The sequence below is a fragment of the Heterocephalus glaber genome, unplaced genomic scaffold (assembly GCF_053883595.1).
Source record: "Heterocephalus glaber isolate CG9 unplaced genomic scaffold, H.glaber_assembly_v1.0 deba00001457, whole genome shotgun sequence".
In the NCBI taxonomy this organism is placed as follows: Eukaryota; Metazoa; Chordata; class Mammalia; order Rodentia; family Bathyergidae; genus Heterocephalus; species Heterocephalus glaber.
Window position 1 is genome coordinate 42,862,249 of NW_028258305.1, and position 22,750 is coordinate 42,884,998.

Consider the following 22,750-nt stretch of genomic DNA (forward strand, 5'->3'; position numbering starts at 1 on the left):
AGTAAAACTTGATTATAAATGATTTTAATTTTCTTCATTATACATTTCCACATTCCCAAATTATTTATAGTGAACATGTGTCAATTTTACAATTAGAAAAATCTACAAATACCATTAAAAAAAAGGAACCAGAAACCTAAGATCCAATGCCTAGCAAATTATCAATTAAACAGAAAGTAATTAACTAGAAATAAAATAAAAAACAGATTTAAACAGAAACAGTTGTTTTATATCATTGGAGCCCAAGAATACTTTAGGCATTAGAGTAAGTGGCTTAATAGTATGATGTTATGGATGAGGACAGAAATGGTAAAATTAGGTTGAAATCACTTTTCAGTTTAATGAGCAAAGTAACACGTCAATAAAGTGTTCTTCAGAAGATGTCAATCTTCTGATTATAACAAACAGCTCCATTACAATTAAACTCACCAACTGGATACAGTGCAATCTGGAAGAAAGTGAAATATGGCTTTTTTTGTTATTGGTACATTTTAGATATACATGGTGATCACATTCATCACAGGGAATTTGTACCTGTACGTGATATATCTTGCTTCTTTTATTTCCATTCCTCTTCCTTCTGTTCAATCCCTCTTCCCCTCCTCATTCACAAAAGGTTTGTTTCCATTTTTTCTTTTATTCTTTTGTTCTTTGTCCCTTCCTTCCCCTCTCCCCAGTTACTCTTCCCATTTGAACATTTTCTTTCCATTTCCTATTCTTTCTATTTACATTTTGGTCCTTATTTCCACTTTTAGTTTATCATACCAGAGAAACAATGTGGTATTTAACTATATGTGTCCAATTTATTTCACTTAAGGGTATGGTCTCGAGGTGCATCCATTTAGCTAGAAATATCTCAAGCTTATCCTTCTTTAGGGCAGAGTATAAAAAACCCCCCATATCTTCTTTATCCATTCACTGGTTAATGGGCATTTGGTTTGTTTCCAAGATTTAGCTATTACAAACTGTGCTGCTATAAACATGGGTATGCATATAATGCTGTGGAATGATGCTTTTAATTCTCTGGGGAAGATACCAAAAGGGGAATAGCTAGGTCAAATGGAACCACCTTTAGTTTTCTGAGGAATCTTCACACTGATTTCCACAGTGGCTGCACCAGTCTACACTCCCACCAGCAGTGGAGAAGGGTTCCTTTTTCCCCACAGCCCCGTCAGCATTTGTTATTGGTTGGTTTCTTGATAACAGACATTCTTTCTGGAGTGAGATGGACTCTCAGCATTGTTTTAACTTGCATCTCTCAAATGACCAGTGATGCTGAACATTTTTTCAGATATTTATTTATCATCTGTACTTCTTCATCTGAAAAGTGTCTGTTCATTTCAGATGCCCATTTTTGGACTGGGTCTTTAAATTTGGAGGGGGTCTGATTTTTTCGAGTTCTTTATATACTGTAGATAGCAGTCCTTTGAGGAACAGCTGGCAAAAGTTTTTCCCATGCTGTGGGTTGTCTATTCACTCTGTTGGTGATTTATTTTGCTGTGCAAAAGCTTTTTAATAAGATGAGATCCCAGTTGATGATTCTTTACGGTATTTCCTGTGTGATTGGGTTTTTTTGTTGTTGTTGTTAAATTCTTTTATTGGTACATTGTAGGTATACAACACAATTACATTTCTCATTGGGAATTGTACCTTTACATAATGCATCTTGGTTCTTATTTTTTCCCCATTCTTAGCCCTCCCTTCACCCCCTGATTGGGGTTTTGTTCATAAAGTCTTTGCCTACACCAACGTCAAGATTTCTAGCTATTCTATCTTCTAGCAGATTTAGTGTTTCTGTTTTATTATTTAGATCTTTGATCCATTTTGATTTTAGTTTAGTGCATGGTGAAAGATATGGATCTAGTTTTAATCTTCTGCATGTGGAAAGCCAGTTTTTCCAGCACCATTTATCAAAGAGGCTTTCCTCCAGTGAAGGCGTTGGCTCTTTTGTGAAAGATAAGGTGGCTGAGTGTGTTGGAGTTGTTTCTGCATCTTCTAGTCTGTTCCATTGATCCTTGGGTCTGTTTTTGTTTTGTTTTGCCAGTACCATGCTGCTTAAAAATCACAGTAGTTTCATAGCATACTCATTTCAAGTCAGGAATTGTGATGCCCCCTGCCTTGCCTTTGTTGCCCAGAATTGCTTCTGCTATTCTAGGTCTCTTCTGGTTCCAAATGAATTTTAGATTGTTTTCTCTAATTCTGTGAGATATGCTACTGGTATTTGATTGAGATTTCATTAAATTTTAGAAGTATGACAATTTTCACTATATTGGTTCTTCCTACCCAAGAACAAGGGATGTCTTTCCATTTTCTGATATTCTCTTCAATCCTGTTATTCAGAGTACTGTAGTTTTCAACGTAAGGGTCTTTTACTTCCTTCGTTAGATTGATTTCTCGGTGTTTCACTTTTTTGGATGCTATTGTGAAAGGTGTTGTTTCCCTAAATTGTCTCTCAGTGAGTCTGTTATTTGTGTACAGGAATGCTATTGATTTTTAAGTGCTGACTTTTTATCCAGCTACACTACTGAATTTGGTTATTAAATCTAGAAGTCTTTTGGTGGAATTTTTGGGGTTTTCTATGTAGAAGATCATGTCAAATAATGATAATTTAACATTTTCCTTTCCTATCCTTATTCCTCTTATTCCTTTCTCTTGTATAATTGCTCTAATGTCTCTAATTGAGTAAGACTGGTGATAGTGGACATCCTTGTCTTGTCCCTGATTTTAGAGTGAAAGCTCTCACTTATCATGATGCTGGCTGTTGTGTTGGTTTGTCATAGATGACTTTTATCAGATTCAGATAAAGAGTATCTATTCCAATTTTCTGTAGGATTTTTATGACAAATGGTTGTTGAGCTTTGTCAAATGCTTTCCTCGAATCTATTGAGATAATAGTATTTTTTTTTTAATCTTGGCTCTGTTAATATGGTTTATTACATGTATTGATTTGTATATACTGATGCATCCCTGCATCCCTAAGATCAATTCTGTTTGGTCATGGTGTATAATCTTGATGATCTGCTGCATTCTGTTTGCCAGTACCTTATGGAGGACTTTTGTGTCTATGTTCATTAAGGAGATTGGCTTGTAGTTCTCTTTTTTTTGGTATCAGGGTAATGCTTGCTTCCAGAGATGAGTTTTGGAGTACTGCTTCCCTTCCAATTTCAATTAAAGAGTTTGAGAAGTAGTGGCATTAGGTCTTCTCTAAATTTCTTGTAGAATTCAGCAGTGAATCTGTCAGGGCCTGGATCTGAGTCTTTTCGTTCCTTTTTTGATAAGGTTGGCCAAGGGTTTGTCAATTTTATTTAATCTTTCAAAGAACCAACTCTTTGGTTCATTTATTCTTTGTATTGTTTTCTTAGTTTCCACTGTATCAATTTCTGCTCTGATCTTTGTAATTTCCTCCCTCATAAGCCTTTTGGCTTGACTTACAGTTCTTTTTCTTGAAGCTTGAGGTTCAACATTAGGTTGTTTATTTAAGGTCATTCTGTTTTTTTTTTTTTTTTTTGTACCAGGGATCGAACTCAGGTCCTTGCACTTTCGCAGAAGGCGGCAAAACCACTGAGCTAAATCCCTGGCCCTCACTCTGTTTTTCTGACAAGAGACTTCACTGCTATAAATTTCCCTCACAGGACTGCTTTCATTGCATCCCATAAGTATGTTATACTGGCATATAATTTAATTGTAGAAACTGTCAAATTTATTTTTTAATTTCATCTGTGACCCATTGGTTGTTCAGGAGGGTGTTACTTAATATCCATGTGTTTATGAAGTTTTTGTGGTTTCCTTTGCCAATGATTTCCAATTTCATTGTGCAATGTTCTGATAATATGCATGGGATAATTTCAGTTCCTTTGCATTTACTTAAGCATGTTCTATGAGGTAATATGTGATCTATTTTGGAGAATATCCCGTGTGCAGCTGAGAAGAATGTGTATTTTGATATTGTGGCATGGAACACTCTGTAGACATCTACTAAGTCCATTTGTTCAAAAGTCTGGTTCAGTTCTGATATTTCTTTGATTTTTTTTGTCTAGTTGATCTGCCTATATGCAACAGTAGGGTATTGAGGTCCCTCATTACAACAGTATTAGTGCTTATTTAATTTTTCATGTTCATTAATATTTGTTTTATATTGGTGGGTGTGGTGGGTTTTGGTGTATATATATATTTATGACTGTTATCTCTTCCTCTTGGATTGTTTCTTTTACAAGGATGTAGTGGCTTTCTTTGTCTCTCTTGATCAGTCTTGGTTTGAAATCCATTTTGTCAGCAAATAGAATAGCTCCTTCTGCTTTTTTCTGTGTTTCTATCACATGGAATATTGTTTTCCATCTTTTGACTTTCAGTCTATGAATTTCATTTTGAATTACATGTGTTTCTTGTATGCACCACAACTGATTCTTGTTCCATTCTGTCAGTCTGTTTCTTTTGATTGGTGAATTGAGACCATTTACATTGATGGTTATAAATGATATGTATTGACTTATCCTTGTCATGTTATAGTCCTGTTGTTTGTTCCCCTTTTCTCTATCCTCTGTTTAATCCACTTGCCTTGCATGGTGGATTCATTCTGTTGAGGTTCTTGGAGTTCTAGTCCTTGTTCTGTCTTTCTGGAATGTCCTTCAGAACATTTTGGAGTGCTGGTTTGGTGGTCTTCAGGTATTCTTTGCCATGGAAGTATCGTATTTCTCCCATCAATTTTGAAAGATAATTTTTGCGGGGTACATCAATTTGGTTGGAGCTTGTTTTCTTTTAGGGCTTGAAATACTTCACTCCAAGCTCTCCTTGGGTTTGTGTTGAGAAGTCTGCTGTCATTCTGATGGGCTTTCCTTTATATGTGATTTGTCTTTTCTCTAAAAGCTTTTAATAGTCTGTTCTTGTGTTGAATTTCTGGAATCTTCACTATTGTATTGTCTTGATGTAGTTTGTTTTTTTTTTTGGTCATGGGTCATTGGAGTTCTATATGCCTCATTATCTGTGTTAAATTCTCTTTCCATGCTTTAGATGTTTTATGCCATTAGTTCTGTGAACAGGTTTTTTATGTTGTTTGCTCTATCTCCTGCTTTTTCTTTGACTCTGATCAGTCTTATGTTATTCTTCTTTGCATCATCTATCAGCTGTTGGATTGATCTTTCTTAGTCCCTTGTAATTTTTAAGAAATTTTCCTTTTCAGGATTGCTAGCTACACTCCTGTCTTTTAGATCAGATATTCTCTCTTTACATTAGCTCATTCTGCTGGGTATACTTTCAATGGAATTTTTAATCTCCTGGATATCTGTTTGAATCTGTTTCATGGATTCCATTTCTTTCCTATGTTGGGAGTTCATGGTTCCCATGATTTTCCTAAGCTCCTCTATTTTTTATGTGGATCTGCTCTAGAGTCACTAACCATGTCTTTCATTATGGTCACCATCTCTGTAGTTGTCTGAGAGATTATTTCTGAGTTTTTCTAGACCCTCATTCATCTGCTTTCATCTGCTTTGTTACTTCTGCCATTACCACATGAGAGCGTCCAGGTGGATGGCTTTCAAATTGTTCCCTCTCATTTCCCCATAGCTTTGCCTTTTGTGAACCTAAAGTCTGAGGTTTCATCTTGCTTAACTGTTTTTAATTTTCTACTTTTTTTTTTTTAGTTTAATTCCTGGGTTGATGCTTGTAAATTGCTTATGACAGGTAGCTTTATTGCTAGTAGTTAGAATCCTTAGAAAATGACTACTTCTCAAAGATGTCTTCCAGGTATAGATGGCTTTTGGGTTTTGAGTCTGTTCTAAGATCCTGCCTCTTCAATTTATTGGGAATGAGAAGTTGCTACATATTTAACCTAGCCTCTAATTCTTGGGAACTGGCCTAAAGTAGTGTTTATGACTCTTACTCAATCTCAGTCTTGGCACAGTAAGAAGAACAATTGATTAGCACAATTATGTCACCTTGGCTCAGCTATAACAACAGCATCAAACACAGCCTAGAATATGACAAACTGTAGTAACTATTAATTTGGCACCTTTAACCATATGAACTCTATTTGGGGTTATTGAACAAAATCTAAAGCAAACCAGAAAATTGTATACAGTAAATATGCCCTCAATATGACAATTTTACCCTCAGGGGAGAAAATTTAAAAAGGGTTGGGGGAAAAATAGAGAAATACCAGAGGAAGAGAGTAGAAGCAAGGCTGGAGACAAAGGAAGACCTTGCAAACTTTGGGAAACTTGTGAAGAAATACAGATTTCTGATAGAAATTACCTTTACTTGAATTCCAAAAGTAGGATCATCTGTTTACAATTATTCCTAAATGCAATATAATACTGAGATTCACAATTTTAAGACAGAGTAGCTAAAATTTGGACTTATCAATTTGCCAATGTCTATCTGCTTGTAAGAGGCCTCTGCCAACATTTATGTCTTCCTGTATTTGCCCCAAATCCATCTAGATCAATTTTATGAAAAAAATGAAGTGTTTCGTTTGAGTCTTCTCTAAAATTCTTTATCTCCCAAATATTTGCATCAACTTAGTTAAGAAAGTATAAATAAGTAGGTGAAGCAAAATATTAAAATATGGGGCCGGGGATTTAGCTCAGTGGTTCTGGTGCCTGCCTCGCAAGTGCAAGGTCCTGAGTTCAATCCTTGGTACCCCCCCCAAATTAAAATATGTATTGTAGTAAATCAGAAAGCCAGATAGTTCTTTTTAAGTTTAAAGTTCCAATGGCTTCATATACAAGGATCTTTACAGTAAATAAAAGTTAGAAAATATTGATTTCACACTGAGCAGAGTACACAAAACAGTTAAAACAGCTTAACAACGTTGCTGGGTTTTGATCAAGTTTCAGGTTTGATCATACAATTTTATATCATAGGCTTCTAATTACTGGTACTATTCAGAATAGTTATAAGAATTTTCTACTTGATCAACTGACATCCTAAAACAAGAACAACAATAAAACAAAACACAGAACCTTTGGTTTTTAGATCAAATATCAATAAGAGTCATCATAAATGGCTTATTAATGCATTCTAGAAGAAAACAACACTTCTAACATCATTAAAAGATCAGCTCACAGGCTGTGTCAAAGACACTCAAATTGACAGGTTAAGAAACACTGCTGAGGCTACAGAACTCCTACCAAGGTCTGGCTTCCTCACATTACCTGAGGTGTGATTTGCTGCTGCATGCCTGATCTCATATTAATGCCAACCGGAGCAGCTGCTGCAAACTGGTTCAAGATAGCTTGCCGATTTTGGTGTATCAACTAAGAAAAATGGAAATAAGGAAAGATCATATTTGTATATGCAGGCATAGCATGGCCTTATATAGCAACACAAATTTTTATTGATTTCTAAAAAGTTTTAGTGTGGTAGATTCAGTAACATTATTTCCCATGTTTATATGCCAAAAGACTGATTTCTAGTACTTATTAAATACTGCCTTCACAGCACTAAATGTGGAGGAACATTTAAAAATAGAAAACATGCATATATATATATATATATGCATGCACATGTATGTTTACTGACTTTTTAAAGCATGTTAATAGTTATTTCAGATAAGTGCAGTAATGGAAAAAGCAAACAGCAATCTCAGGCCTTAAAATATTGTGAATAAAAAAGCAAGTATATAGTAAAGCATACATTCTCTGCAAAGTTCTGGAACATGAAAGGAAAGCTGAAGTACTTAGATTGTATTCTCACTTGAAGGTACTATCTGGTGGGTATGTATCTGGAGAAAATCCAATATGATATCATTAGCTGGACAGAATTATGTAAGAAACAAATGGTCTGAGTAAATGAATTATTTATATAACTAGAAGAAGTAATTACTTTAGACCAGCATTTCCCAAATGGATGTTCTAAAGAACATTGTTCTGCAGGATATTAATAGATGTGTCAGGAAAATAGCATGCTGTGCTGTATGAAGTATTGGAAATGATGGGTTATACAAGGTGAAACAGATTTATTTACTGCAGTAATTTCATGAGACTTTAATTGGTCAAAGCACATTGTGCATCTCCAAGAAGAGGATATACCATTTATTATAAACCCCTTTCCCTGACTTTTAATGATCAACATCTATCTCCCAGAATAATTTTCTGTAGAATACTTGTTTGAAAGATCAATCTTAATCTATGACCTAGGGCTCCAGGTCATAGGCATGTTTTATCTGGTAAAAAAAGAAGTATCCTTAGAAGTGAGATTTCAATGTAAACAATCTATAGGTGAAAAAAAAATTTCTTCAATAATTTGATAAAAATAAATGGAGAAATAACAGTAAAATAATATTAATACTATTTATTTTAATTTTATTTTGGTAATGGTAGGGATTGAACCTGTATCTTGCACATGCTATACAAGCACTTTACCACTGACTTTTGTTTTTTTTTGGGTACCAGGGATTGAACTCAGGACCTTGTGCTTGCGAGGCAGGTGGTGGCACCACTGAGCTAAATCCCCAGCCTCACTGAGTTTTTTTTTTGGTACCGAGGATCGAACTCGGGTCCTTGGGCTTGCGCAGCAAGTGGCAAAACCACTGAGCTAAATCCCCGGCAAGTGTTGTTTTTGAGACTGGGTCTTGCTATGGTTGCACAGGTTGGTTTCAAACTCCTGGATTCAAGTAATCCTCCCACTGTTCCTGGCTTTATGTTATTTTATATTTATATGATACTTTAAAATTTATAAATTATACAACTGTGTTATTTTATTATACTACATGTAAACTAGAAAGTCTATGAAAGATAATAAAAGAATCCAAAGATTCATGAACAGTGATTAAATTTCTCATTGCCAAATAGCTCAAGTCAATTCTGGTTTCATTTATTTTCTGACTCAGGTCAAAAAACTAACTTTTGGGAAAAGCCCCAAGATGCAAATATTGAAATTTCAACTTGCAGGCACTGTGTAGTAGGATAAAACACAGTAACTGCCACTTCCCTTGTCCTTGGCAGTCTGTATGTATGGTGGGTGTGTTCTAAGGTCTCAATTATATTCTAAGTGGTAGAACTGTCTATAATAAGCCAATTCCCCATTCTCTTATTCCTAAAGCTTGTTTTACATCTTATCTGGTAGAGCAAGTTAACTTTCATTTTTTTTCAAGACTGTATTGTTCTAAAATAAATTTAGTATCTATTTGTCAAATTCGAGATTTTGTAGAAATCCACTGAATTTAGATTAATTTTGGAATGATTGTCATCTTTACAACAGTCTTTCAATTCATGAATATATTTCATTTGGATGTTTTGCTTTTCAATTATGATTTTAATTTTAGAAGTCTTACACACTGAATATATTTTGGAATTGTACTTTCTAGTTGGTGGCTGACAGTAAATAGGGCTGCCATTAATTTTTATTTCTTGTTCTTTTATCTAAACACTTTACTGAACTCCTGTTTTTTCCTTGTTTTTTGTTTTTGAGTCAGGGTCTTGCTATATAGTTCAGGCTGGCCTTGAACTCATGGTGATCCTCCTGCCTCAGTCTCTAAAGTGCTGGGATTATAGGTTGTGCCACCACATGTGGCTGAACTTTTCTATTCTAAATTCTTTATAGAGATTCTCTTAAATTTTCTATATAAGTAGTCATATTATTTGGATATGATTTTGTTTCTTTCTCGGGCATGCCTTCTATGTTTCAAAATGACTTAACTCTTTTAGTACACTAATGGTATTCTCTCTCTTTTTGTCTACACTGATCTGAATTTATTTATAATATGGCAGGAGAAAGGGAGATATACCATCTCAGTTTACTATTTGGTTCCAAATATGAATTTAACTATCTATATAACTTTAGTAGTAATCTTTATTTTTATTTATTTATTTTTTTCAGTACCAGGGATCGAACTCAGCACCTTGCGCTTGGAAGGCAGGTGTGGTGCCATAAGCTAAATCCCCTGGTCCTTAACTATATAACTTTAAATAATACATTTAGTCTTAACTTACTGGGTTTATGAGGTACTGTTATTGCTAGCCTATAGCCTTTACTCCCCCTTTCTTTGCCAGCAGAACAGGAAATGTTTGGCTGACCGTGCACGTCACCGGACTCGAGGGTCATGCAGAAGTACTCTCAGTCAGTCCTCCTCAGCCACTGGTTAGGGCGTACAGGTGACTCAGTTCTGGCTAGGGACAAGTGAAGTCTTTTATTTCCCTCCTCCTTCTTTATGTAAGTAGCGCGCCCTAACAGATTGTGCCACTGAAGCTCTGCCTCCTCCTTTTTTATTTTATTATTTAATTATGTATTTTTTTGGTACCGGGGATTGAACTTGGGTTTCAAGGCAGGCGGCAGAAACACTGAGCTAAATCCCCGGCCCAGCCTCATCCTTTTTTAGCAGTGGTGGTGGTGGTGGTGGTGGGGTAAGGTGGGTTGGGAAGAGAGCCTTCTAGAAAAACTTTCTTGGCTTTTGAAAAGACATTCATTGGAAAGAAAGAGTCTCTTTTTTCCTGCAAGATAGAATTTTGTTTGCTTGTGACAGCTGTAACTATGACATGCCAAGGATTGTAAAGCAAAAAGACGAAAAGAACCTGAGTCCTTGATACCATCACTGGTACTCTAAGGTGATGATACTTGGACCCACCTCTAATTTTAGATTGCCCTAATATCTCAGTTAGAATATTTTCTTTGATTTACTATTGAGCCCATCTTTTTTTCTGCCATTGTTGCTGAGAGCATCTTAACCGAGACACTGAGAGAACCTGCTTACAGATAGGCTTAAGTGGACACATATGCAAAACCCCTGTACCTACAGTGCAAGTGGAACTGGCTGCCTTACCGCTGAAACAGCAGGGACAATGGCCTAGAACCCAAAAAGGAGGCCTGGACGATGTGGCTTGTTAGGTGGCAGTTATCATCTTACTTGGCACTATAAACTGCTTTTGTGTACTGACACTTCTGGGAGCTCTTAACATAATTAGCCCCAAATTCTGTTTCTTCCACTTGGTGGACAATTCATTCTGTTGGGCTACTAAGGCCACTAAACTTTGGTTACATCTTCGTGAAACTGAAAGGAAACAAAGAGCAGCAGCATCTCCTCTCTGCATCTTTTGTGTGTTTTGAGACAGGGTCTTTCTATGTAGCCCAGGCTGGCCTCACACTAGCAGTGATGCGCCTGCCTCAGCCTCCTAATTGCTGCGATCACAGGTGTGTGCCACCACACCAGGCTCCTCTCTATGCCTTTATCACAAGTATGTCACTTGCAGGGCTATTCTGCTGCTGAGCTGCTTCAGGAATGAACAGAAGCAAGAACAAGTTTTTAATTCACTCATGTCCTGACCTTGGCCCTAATTGTGGCCTTGTCACTGAATCTTTAATTTAATTTAATTTAATTTAATTTAATTTTTTGGTACCAGGGATCAAACTCAGTGAATCTTTAATTTCAGACAGTATTTACTGCACTTCAGCATGTAAAATGCAGAAATAAGCATCCTACACTTTCTGCTGCTTTTTTGATTTAGCACTTAATCACATATTTCTTGCAGTGTGATTCAGCTTTTCAGGTAAGTATTTTTGACTACCTCAAAGTTTCCTGTATTTTTTACTCTCTGTATTCCTCATAGTACCAAGTATAGCCCTCCTAAATATGTTTAGTTAAAAATTAAATACAGAGAAACTATTAAGCATTTCTCATTCTTGTGTTCTCTAAAAATTACAGACAAGCTGTAACAAGAAAACAGTTTATCTTCAGTGAGCACCTCAGAACACACTATGACTTCATCTCTTTACTTCTTTCCCCTTTATTCTTCTAGGGTGGAATAAAGTATACAGCACTTAAAAACTTACTCCTTCCTATGTTATTCTATTATTTAAGATTTGTGTTTCCTATCTCATCTCTTTCATTTTCTTAATCATCATTTCCCTTTTTCTGGGTGGAATGGAAGCACACTTGCAGCATCTATTATAATGATAAATGTAATTTTTAATAGCTAGTATTTATTAAGTGCTACAATAGGCCAGCCATTATGCTAAGAGTTTTACCTCATTTAATCTGTACAACTGCACATGAGCCAAAGAAATTATTTACTAGACAGTTTGTATGGATAAGTAATTAGCATTTTTGAAAGGGTAAATGATTTGATTACAACAGCCCACCTATGTCTAGGTCAGAAACTTGAAACCAGAGCTAACTCTTACATTATACCATACTGTCTTCCTAATATAACTTATTGCCTTCTGTCTTTTCCTCCCTGAATGATAAAGGCTCAAGGAAATTTCTGGAAGCACTTCCAAAACCCAAAGCAATATATATACCTGGTTAAAAAAGTGTAGAAGAGGGCCGGGGATTTAGCTCAGTGGTGCTGCCTCCTGCCTAGCAAGTGCAAGGTCCTGAGTTCAATCCCCGGTACCAAAAAAAAAAAAAGAAAAAAAAGAATAAAAAAGTGTGGAAGGATTAGTAACAAGAAGCGACACTCTACAGCCCCAGTTCACTCCCCACAGACGACATTTTTGACCATTTATTGTTGTGGTCCTTGATGATTATGCCCATATCTGCTGCTCACACAATCTTACATATTTATGGCATTATACCTACCTGTTTTCTGTCACGAGAGAGATGACTTAACTCACAACTCCCAGGCCCCCAAACTTACATTCTTCCTTCATTCTCCTAACACAATAATAATATCACTAGACATCAATTTACAAACTTCAAACTGCATAAATGAACTTTATTTTTTGTTCAAGCAATCACAATATCTTTTGCTTCTCTACTTTGTAAATTAGGCCATGTTTCTCTTTATTAATTGAGTAATGATGTCCAATCTAAACAGTTCCTATCTCAAAAAATGAAAATTAAATGGCTTTTAACTTGTAGGTCTCAAAGTACATCGTTATGAGCCAGCAATCTTTTTTGTTTATTTATTTTTTAAGACAGGGTCTCACTATGTAGCCCAGGTTGGCCTCAAACTCATAACAATCCTCCTGCCTCAGCCTCCCGAGTCCTGGGATTACAGGGTTGCGCCACAATGCCCAGACAAGCCAGCAGTCTTTAACTGAATTAAAGGGTCCCTTGTCCCCATCCTAGCAGACCAAACATGAGTCGTTAAGTGTTTCATGAAGGTGCTGGATTGGACTTGACATTATTACTGTAACAACCAGCTGTCTAACCTTTGAAAACTAGTAGAGTACAGTACTCACCTGCTGTTGTCCCTGCAATCGCTGCTGTAGCTGAAGTCGAAGTTGGTTGGGTGCGGCTGGAGGTCTGTTTAGAGTCTGCCTGGGCTGCATGCCTATGCCAGGTGAAAAAGCGCCTCGGGGTGGCGTTACCTGAACAGGCATGGTCCCCAGTGAAGGCTTCTGTCTGACCATGCCTTGGAAAGGGCTGGGGAGACTGGCAGTAGGAGAAGGAGAAGAGTAAGGCTGGGGATAGAGGTTGGGTCTTTCTTCCATCATCAAAGGTGGTGTTGCTTGTTGTGGTGGAAATCTCTCTGACAATACATCTAATCCACCCCCCTGTTAAAAAAGAAGCCAGAACATTTTAGAAATAAATGTATGTTAATAAATGACATGCATCTCTAAATAACTCTGGATCTGAGAGCAGGCAGAGAGTGTCATCATAATATATACATTCTGAATTCATGCTCTCCAGAAGTTTATCACCTAAAGGAATCATTTATGAAATTGCTTTTTGAAATGGAATAACAGATTAACTGAGATGTTTTAAATCTTAATAAAGAGATGAAAATATGGGTAAAATAAATGTCCTAAATTAATGGAATGAAGTTACAAGTTTGAAAAGAACTTCAATGTAAAGCCTAAGAAGCAATAAACTTTACATTAAGTAACCATGAGAAGTAGAGATCAAAAACAGGAAGCAATTAGGTATTTTTCTATCTCAAATACAGAAGTCACCTTATTTGAAAAAAATCCATACCTGATGTAACAGAAGGCCACAGAGTTATGGCTTTCAGTGTTAACTATTATTTGTTGTAAGAAATATAAGTGGGCCGGGGATTTAGCTCAGTGGTTTCGTCGCCTGCCTCACAAGTACAAGGACCCAAGTTCGCTCCCCGGTACCAAAAAAAAAAAAAAAAGAAATATAACTGAAACTGGGATCTGGTTTGCATGTGGGGATATGTAACTGAAAGGAAAGTATCATGAAACATAATTTGCCTCTTTATGTACTATGCATTCTGAAGCTTTGTATGCTACACTCTTCTCCTTTTAAAAAAGGCCAGTCATGATGCACTAAATTGATTTTGTCACCTCACAATCTGAAAAATGCTAGCCAGGAAGTTGGAAAGTCATGGAATATACAGGTTGAAGATAAGTTTGAATGAGGGGTAAAATATACCCTAACATAAGAAGTGCTGATATATATAGTGGACCCTCGAATTATGACCGGCATGATATAACAACTTGGGTTACAACTGGAATTTTATTTTTAACTTACAAACAAAATCTTGAGTTACCACCAGAATGCTGGCCACTTATTCTTCCAGATAGTCTTAGATACAGACTTAACCCTTAAAGAGTTCTGGAAAGAGCATTACAACATCCTTTCCTGTGTGCGGTTCATTGAGACATTCTGGGCCAGTGTCTCTCTGAGGACACTGAGATCTGCCTGTGTAGACGAGCCTGAGCCTTCAACTGACCAACTTGAGTTACAGCCAGCCCTTGAGAACGAACTGAGTTTGTAAGTCAAGGGTCCACCGTAAACCTGGATTCTATTCTAGCTGGAGCTTGTAAGATTCTATTCCACAGTGAAAATTTAAAGCTTTCTAAAAAAAAAACAAAACCAGATCAAAAAAACCCAAACAAACAAAAAAAATTAAAGCTTTCTAATGAACTATTTCTAATTCTTTTTTAAAAAACACCCACCATTTATTATACATTTTGATAGGGGTAAATATAAAACAGTTAAAGCATAATGGAAACAATATTAATAATCTTGCATAAAAAAACCTTACAGCTGTATTGTTTAAATGGCAACTTTAACAGATACCTGAACAAGTTTGTCAATTCCCAGTGCTCTGTCTAGTTCGGCAAGCTCAGTTTCATCTTTGCCGCTGAGGAAAGACACGAGCTGTTCTAGAAGAGCCTTCTCATCATTTCTTCCTTCTACTGTTGTTGGTGGACAGAGAAGCTCATCTAATTGTGAACTAATACACTGGCTACAGGATCAAAAGATAAAGATGTTTCATTCAGATGGATGATGCAAAAATTATTTAATCTTAAGAATGCAAATATATATAAACATACACATGTGATATGTGCAAATCTGGTTCTAGGAAACTCTGTTAAGATACTTCACAATTCTAATGCATTGAAATGTTCTGTACTTAATGTGCAAAAATTAAAAGAATATTATCATGGAGCTTGAGTACATTTTTCATTCTTTGGTCAATCACTGAATTTTTTCCCATCTCTTTATGTGGCTTACAGAAGTATCCTGAAAAATTATAGTTATAAAAGGAGAAAGAATTTTTAATAAAAGTAAAAAATAAATATCAGACAAAAATTCAGAAAAAAGTCATTTAGCCTATATTTATTCTACTCATTCAATTGATGAAGTTAATTATTAAACAATAGCTGTTGTATTGAGAACATGACATGACTGTCATATACAAAAGAAATCAAACATGCTAGGCCTTAAGCAACAAAAAATATTGTTCACTGATCTATGCAGAAAATATACAGTTTATTTTTAAATTTTTTTTGTATATCCTTTTATTGGTACATTTTAGGTGTACAGCATAACGACATTCATCATTGGAGAGATGCACCTTTACATACTCTCTCTTGGTTCTTATTTTTCCCTCTTCCCCTGCCCTCCCCTTCAACCCCTCCATCCCTCCCTATTTACAAAGACTTTGTTTCCATTTTTTCATTTTCTCATATTAATTCCATTCCCCTTTCCTTTCCCCTACCCCTCCCACTTCCCTCTCCCCTTTGCCCCTTTTCTTCCTATTTCACATTATCTATTAGACCTTTTAGTCCTTATTTACACTTTGTTTCTCATACTAGAGAAACTATTCAATATTTACACGTGTGTCCTGTTTATTTCACTTAAGAGTATCGTCTCAATGTGCATCCATTTAGCAATAAATGTCTCTTATTTCTCGTTTTTGATGGCTGAGTAGTACTCCATTTTATAAAAAAAACACATTTTCTTGATCCAGTCTCCAGTTGATGGGCATTTGGGCTGTTTCCAAGTTTTAGCTGTTACAAACTGTGCTGCTATGAACATGGGTGCACATATATCACTGTGGTATGATTCTTTTAATTATTTGGGGAAGATCCCCAGCAGGGAAATAGTGGGGTCAAATGGGACCTCCAGCCCTAGTTCTTTATCTCCATACTGATTTCCATAGGGGTTGCACCAGACTACACTCCCATCAGCAGTGGAGCAGGGTTCCTCATTCCCCACAGCCCCACCAGCATCTGTTATTGGTTGATTTCATGATAGTAGCCATTCTTTCTGGAGTGAGGTGGAATCTCAGCGTTGTTTTCATTTGCATTTCTCAAATGACCAGTGATGTTGAACATTTTTTCATGTATTTATTTGCTAGAAAATATACAGTTTAATCCAAACTGATTTCAACTGATGTATAAAACTTAGAAATATATAGAAAATGGCAGTAGGTACACTAATGTAACAATATAGCTACAGTGATTCTTTCTCTGGGAAGGTAAATGAGAACACATCCACAGTTAAGGTTAAGGCTCTAACTCACTCTCCATGCCATCTGTCTTCCTTTGGTTGGCATGCATGAGATATATGCTGTGCTGTGGACTACAGCTGCCTGTGTGAATTTAGAAATTAAATTCTAATCAGAATGGAGCACTGAGTAGATGTAGAAAGTACTTTCCTTCCTTATACTGTCCTGTTCCCAAGAGAAATGCTAGGCACAATAATTACCTAACTCAAAGTTTATGGGCAGCATAACTGTTGTGCTGAGGTTAATTCATCCATTGGTCTCAGGGATATCATGACACACAGGGCAAAGTGACAGGGGAAATAGAAAACAACTGCTGCATACCATGTTATCTCTTGGTGATTGTCCTGTGCAATACTAGCTGGTGGTCATGTAGTAAATGAATCTGCTTTGACTTGATGGTTTCCCTATCCCCCCCCCCCCACTGCTTTTCACTAAACATTTATATCACTTTGTATCTCACAAAATACCAATGTAGACTGGAATCCAACTGGATTTGGGAAAAGCAGTTCTTGGCTTAGAGGCTGTTATCCGATATCTTATGAAATCAAAATATATTACTTACTCTTCTGGTTTTGTCTGATTTACAGCTGTCACAGCATTGTTTGCCCAAGGAATCTGATCACCTGTTCCTGGTTGTCCAAACTGGTTATCAATTGCTTCTAATTCTAGCTCAGGCAATCCTGATTGAGGAACAAAAGGTCATTGTCACAATGGAGGGAAATGACAGTATTTTCAGAAGTAATACATTATAGAGTGAGATCTTCTCTATGTACATGTTCCCAATTTGGTTGCAACCAGAATCGTGGAAAGAATTAAGTTCATGAACTGAGGTACCAGTGTACAGTGGACCCTCAAGATTGGCCTGACATATGAACAACGTGGGTTAATTAGGTTCATATGCCTTTTGTTATCTATTGTGTATGCCCAGGTAAACATCCAGATCTCAGCTGTATTGACTTACAACCAACTTGAGTTACACCCAGCCCGTGGGAACCGATCAAGTTCATACGTTAAGTGTCCACTGTTTATCATATTTCAATGATATAAAGTTACATATTCAGAAATACAAATTTTCTAGATTGTGGCCATATTTCATAAAAGTAAATGAGATAGGCAAAGGTATCTCAATCAAAGAAAAGCTGATTTAGACTGCACATAGGTTGATGTTACCATAGGAGAATCAAGAACTTTGTCGGAAATAATGTATTTTAAAGATAAACATAACGAGTTTGGTTAACTGCTTCTTCAGCCTACAGCACATTAGACTATGCTATAAGTAGGGACAGTGCCATCACCATGAAATATTCACAAGCAAAAGATAAAACACACTGGACAAAAGGCAGACACAGAAGCTAAAGGGTACAGCAGTCTGAGGCTGTTCAGAGAATGGACAAGGCTCTAGTTGCTAAGCTGAGAGGACAGTTGTATGATTATAGTAAAACAACGCATGGTTACAGTGAAAATCAAATGAACAATGAGGTTAGGTTATATTTTGTAATGGAAGAAAACAGCATATGTATTTTAGAAGGTTTTTCATTAGGAACTTTTTGAAAGCTTTATGATTATCTCTGAAATATTGATGCTAGAAAAAATTATAAATAACTTAAATTCCAGAAATTTAGAAAATGCTTAATGAATTATGGCATAACTATTGATAATGTGTCATTAAATGAAAAAGAAATCATTAAATGAAAAAGAAACATTGTAAGCCATTATATTCAGGTGATTCTGTTTTTATAAACTATTTCATATATATTAATAGAATATATTTGGGGATTTAGCTCAGTGGTTCTGCTGCCTGCCTCAAAAGCTCAAGGTCTTGAGTTCGATCCCCAGTACTGCCCCCTTGCCCAAAAGAATATATTCTGGGATGCTCTCTGTATTAGTTCATTTTAGGTAGTGATGGTAAGGATTACTTTTCTTTTTATAATGGTTACTTATAATTTCTAAAATGAATATATATTAATTGACCACTGTAATGGGCTAAATTGTATTACCCTCCTCCTCAAGTTCATATATGGAAGTCCTAACTCCTATTGCCACAAAATGTGACTGTATGTGAAGAAAGGACCTTTAGAAGATCATTAATTTTAAATTAAATTTTTTTTGGTACCGGGGATTGAACTCAGGACCTTCCGCTTTCAAGGCAGGCGGTGGAACTACTGAGCTAAATCCCTGGCCCCAAGGTCATTAATTTTAAATAAGTCATTATGGTGAGCTCTAATCCAGTATGAGTAATCTCTTCATAAGAAGATTGGGACACAGATAACACAGAGAGAAGGCAGCCATCTCCCAGCTAAGGAAAGAGCCTTCAAAAGAAACACATCTGCTGACTTCTTGATCTTAGACTCTAGCCTCTAGACAGGTGAGAAAATGAACTTCTGTTTCATATTCTCAACCTGTGGTATTTTGTTATAGCAACCCTAGCTAACTAATACATTTTTTTGTTTTTAAAATAAAAAGTAAAAAGGCTTTGACATTTCTTTTTGTTTTTGCAGTGCTAGGAATTGAGCCCAGGCTCTCTCACATGCTAGCTAAGTGCTGCAGCACTAATCTATATTCCCAGTGTAGGTCTTGGAAGTTTTTTGTTGTTTTGAGACAGGGTCTTGCTATGTAGTCCTGGCTGGCTTTGCACTTTCTATGTAGCCCAGGATGGCCTCAAACTCGTGCTCATCCTGCCTCAGCCTCCCCTGTGCTGGGATTATAGGCATGTGCCATCTGACCCAGTTTAGGTCTTGGAGTTTTAAGAGAAACCTTATTTAGGACAAATTCATCTTTTTTTTTTTTTTTTTTGGTACTGGGGATTGAATTTAGGACCTTGTGCTTGTGAGGCAGGCGCCGGAACCACTGAGCTAATCCCTGGCCCTCAAATCTTTTTAATAAATAAAGAATACATGGATTTAAGGATTTCTGATTTATGCAAAAACATGACAGGCTTTTATGTGAAATATACTCAATATTTAGTATAAATAAAAAATAGGAATCCATATAAACACATTCTACTTTAAGTACATGCAACTAAAACTTCCAAGTAAACTGATCTCTATCATGACAATAGAGAAATCAAATTCTATAGGATTCTGAAAAGTACAAAAGATAAAAAAAAATGGCAACAGGAAAGTAATCATTTAATTCATGTCATTATTTAAATCAGGAAGTTGGTCAAAGAAAATTATCTAAAGCAGTCCCATTGCTTTGCTCCACACATCGCTCAATCCTATTCCCTTTATGAAATGTAATCTAGACAACATTAATTACATTTAGGAGTCTAAGGAAATTTACACGACTGTATATAATAGGTACTAGGTATAACATGATAGCTTATTTGACATTATGATAGAACACAGAATCTCATTTAACTAGCCTGGATGGAAAAATCTTAAGAACATAAGATGGACAAAAAAATCTTCAAAATAAAATAAGACTGAAGTCCTGAGTTTGATGTCTAGGCAAATACAAATACAAACACAAAGACAAAACAAATCTCTCCAAAAATTAAACTAATTTAATTAAAAGTTATTTGCACATAGGCTGTATGCTTAAAGGAAACTGTATTTTATTTTGAAAGTCACGTTGATCTTTTTGGACTTCCTTGAGAAGCTGCCTTCTATAAAAAAATTTGAGGGCTGGTGGAACTGTTTAGGAAATACACAACTTCTTCTTTGCCTATAAAATAAACTTACTATTTTTGGTCATGTTTGTGTTCCCACCACAAACAGACAAGACAAGTGCAGCCATTTTTGTTGTAGAGAACCAGCTGAAGCTTGGACGGAAAACAAGGCTTTAGGGTGCTGTGATGAAGCCATTAATACTTATTATTATTATTTTTTTACTTTTGTACTGGAGATTGAAAGCAAGGTCTTCACATGGAACTACATCCCCAGCCCTTTTTATTTTAAAATTAATTATCTATCTATCTATCTATCTATCTATCTATCTATCTATCTATCTATCATCCATCCATCCATCCATCCATCCATCCAATTAGTTAGAACTGGGGCCTTCAACTAGGCTACATTCCCAGCTCTTTTTAAATATTTTGGGATAGGGTCTCACTAACTCACTAAATTGTCCAGGCTGAGCTTAAACTTGAAATCCTATTTCAGCCACCCAGAATGCTGGGATTACAGGCACGTACCACCATGTCTAGTATTTTTTGAGTCTCACCAAGTCACTAAATTCCCAGGCTGGGCTTGAACTTGCAACCCTCCTGCCTTACCCTCCTAGAGTGCTGGGATTACAAGCATACACCTGGCCTTTCTTTTCTTTTCTTGACATGAGGTCTTGCTATATTGTTCAGGTTGGCCTCCAACTCCTAGGCTCACGCAATCCTCTTGTTTCAGCCTCCGAGTGGAGTGGCTGAGACTACAGACTCATGACACTGAACCCAGGTATTATTTGTTATCATCTTTGCAAAGAGTCAACATTATACTTTCTGCCACTTAAAATCTAGCTAAAAGGGAAACTTTATTCTTTTTTTTTTTGGTACTGGGGATTGAACTCGGGTCCTTGCGCTTTCAAGACAGGCAGTATAACCACTGAGCTAAATCCCCAGCCCCTAAAAGGGAAACTTTATATTCCCATTAGTCACATGAAACCCAGCGGAACAATTATATTACCAGGTAATCAAACATTTTCTGCACACGGTGTAGAGTATCATCTTAAGCAGGAAGGCAGCTTTTGCACGTCATACAACTTGAAGAGTTGATTCAGCATCTACTGATTCTCATGTTCACAATTAGTTTTCTACAGCATTGGAAAATAAGTTTCTGCCTCAGTTTTATATTATGTTTGACAGTAACTGCACAACAGTTACAGTGTTTTATTTTTTAAAAACATGACGCGGACAAAGGACTAATTTCTCTAATAAATGAAAAACTATAAATCAATAAGATAAAAACTCAGTGACTGAATAGATCAATGAGAGACTACACAGCAGTCACATAAAATCACTGAAGGAAAAAAAAAGATCAATCACACACAAAAGGTTAGAGCCAGGCATGGTGATGCATGTCTATAATCCCAGGACTCAGGAGGCTGAGGCAGGAGGATCCTTGGGAGTTCAAGGCCAGCCTAGAAGACATAGCAAGGCCATGTCTCAAAACATGCCCCACCTCAAATAAACAGTTTAATACTGCATTGAGATACTTGAAAAAACCCACCAGACTGACAAAGATGAGAAAGTACATAATTAAAAGTACTGAGAAGAGCTATAGGGCCAGAGCTCAGCAGCTCCACGCCTGCCTGGTAAGCACAAGGTCCTGAGTTCAATTCCCAGTGTGTGTGTGTGTGTGTGTGTGTGTGTGTGTGTGTGTGTGTATGCTATAGAAACAGGAACATTAACTGGTGTCATCTCTGAGAAGGGCCATTTGGTAGTCTCTGTCTATTCTATTCAGAATTTGTATTTCAGATATACTTTCACAAGTGGTAAATTATCTCTACATGAGATTATTCTTTACAGCTTTGTAACAGCAAAAGATGCTTATCATTAGGCAACTGGTGAAGTATGTTCTGGCACAGATTTTAAAAAGCACAAGTTAAAAAAAAAAGCACAAGTTATTAAAAAAAGAAGAAAGAATCTCTTTATGTGCCAATATAGAATGACATCCAGGCACAAAGGAGTGAATGTGTGTAGTACGACACTATTTGTACAAAAAGCAGGTGAGTCTATGCATGCTACATTTGTTTTGAGAGCAGAAGCAAAATGCTTCTAGGATGAAGAGACTCTACAAATCTTTTCATGTTGGGGGAGTGGGTATGCTACGTAGCCCATAGAGTCCTCAAACTTGCACTCCACTTTCCTCAGCCTCCTAAGTGCTAGGGTACAGGTGTGTACCACCATATCTGGCTCTTCATTGCACATGTGTGTGTGCACACACACAGATCTATATTTTTGGTGCCGTCTTGAATGCAGAAGCATGTGAATATTTCAATTACTTTAAATGTAACCAACCTTAAAAAACAAGGAAGTTAAGTTGGATATATATATATGGATATATATATATATATATATATTTTTTTTTCTGGTACCGGGGATCGAACTCAGGTCCTTGAGCTTGCGAAGCAGGCGGCAGAACCACTGAGCTAAATCCCTGGCCTTAAATTGGATATTT

General features: G+C 36.5%; 1 protein-coding gene across 15 annotated transcripts in view; it reads right to left on the bottom strand.

Annotated features, from left to right (window-relative positions):
• Ncoa1 (nuclear receptor coactivator 1) overlaps positions 1-22,750 on the bottom strand; it is a 265,108-nt gene that overhangs the window by 25,164 nt on the left and 217,194 nt on the right. For all 15 annotated transcript variants that reach the window (XM_087216231.1, XM_087216230.1, XM_087216223.1 and 12 more), the window contains 4 exons: positions 17,200-17,317; positions 14,921-15,089; positions 13,114-13,428; positions 7,149-7,250 (listed from right to left, as the gene is read on the bottom strand). In XM_087216231.1, the coding sequence (XP_087072357.1) occupies positions 7,149-7,250; positions 13,114-13,428; positions 14,921-15,089; positions 17,200-17,317 (704 nt within the window). The remainder of the gene's footprint in view (positions 1-7,148; positions 7,251-13,113; positions 13,429-14,920; positions 15,090-17,199; positions 17,318-22,750) is intronic.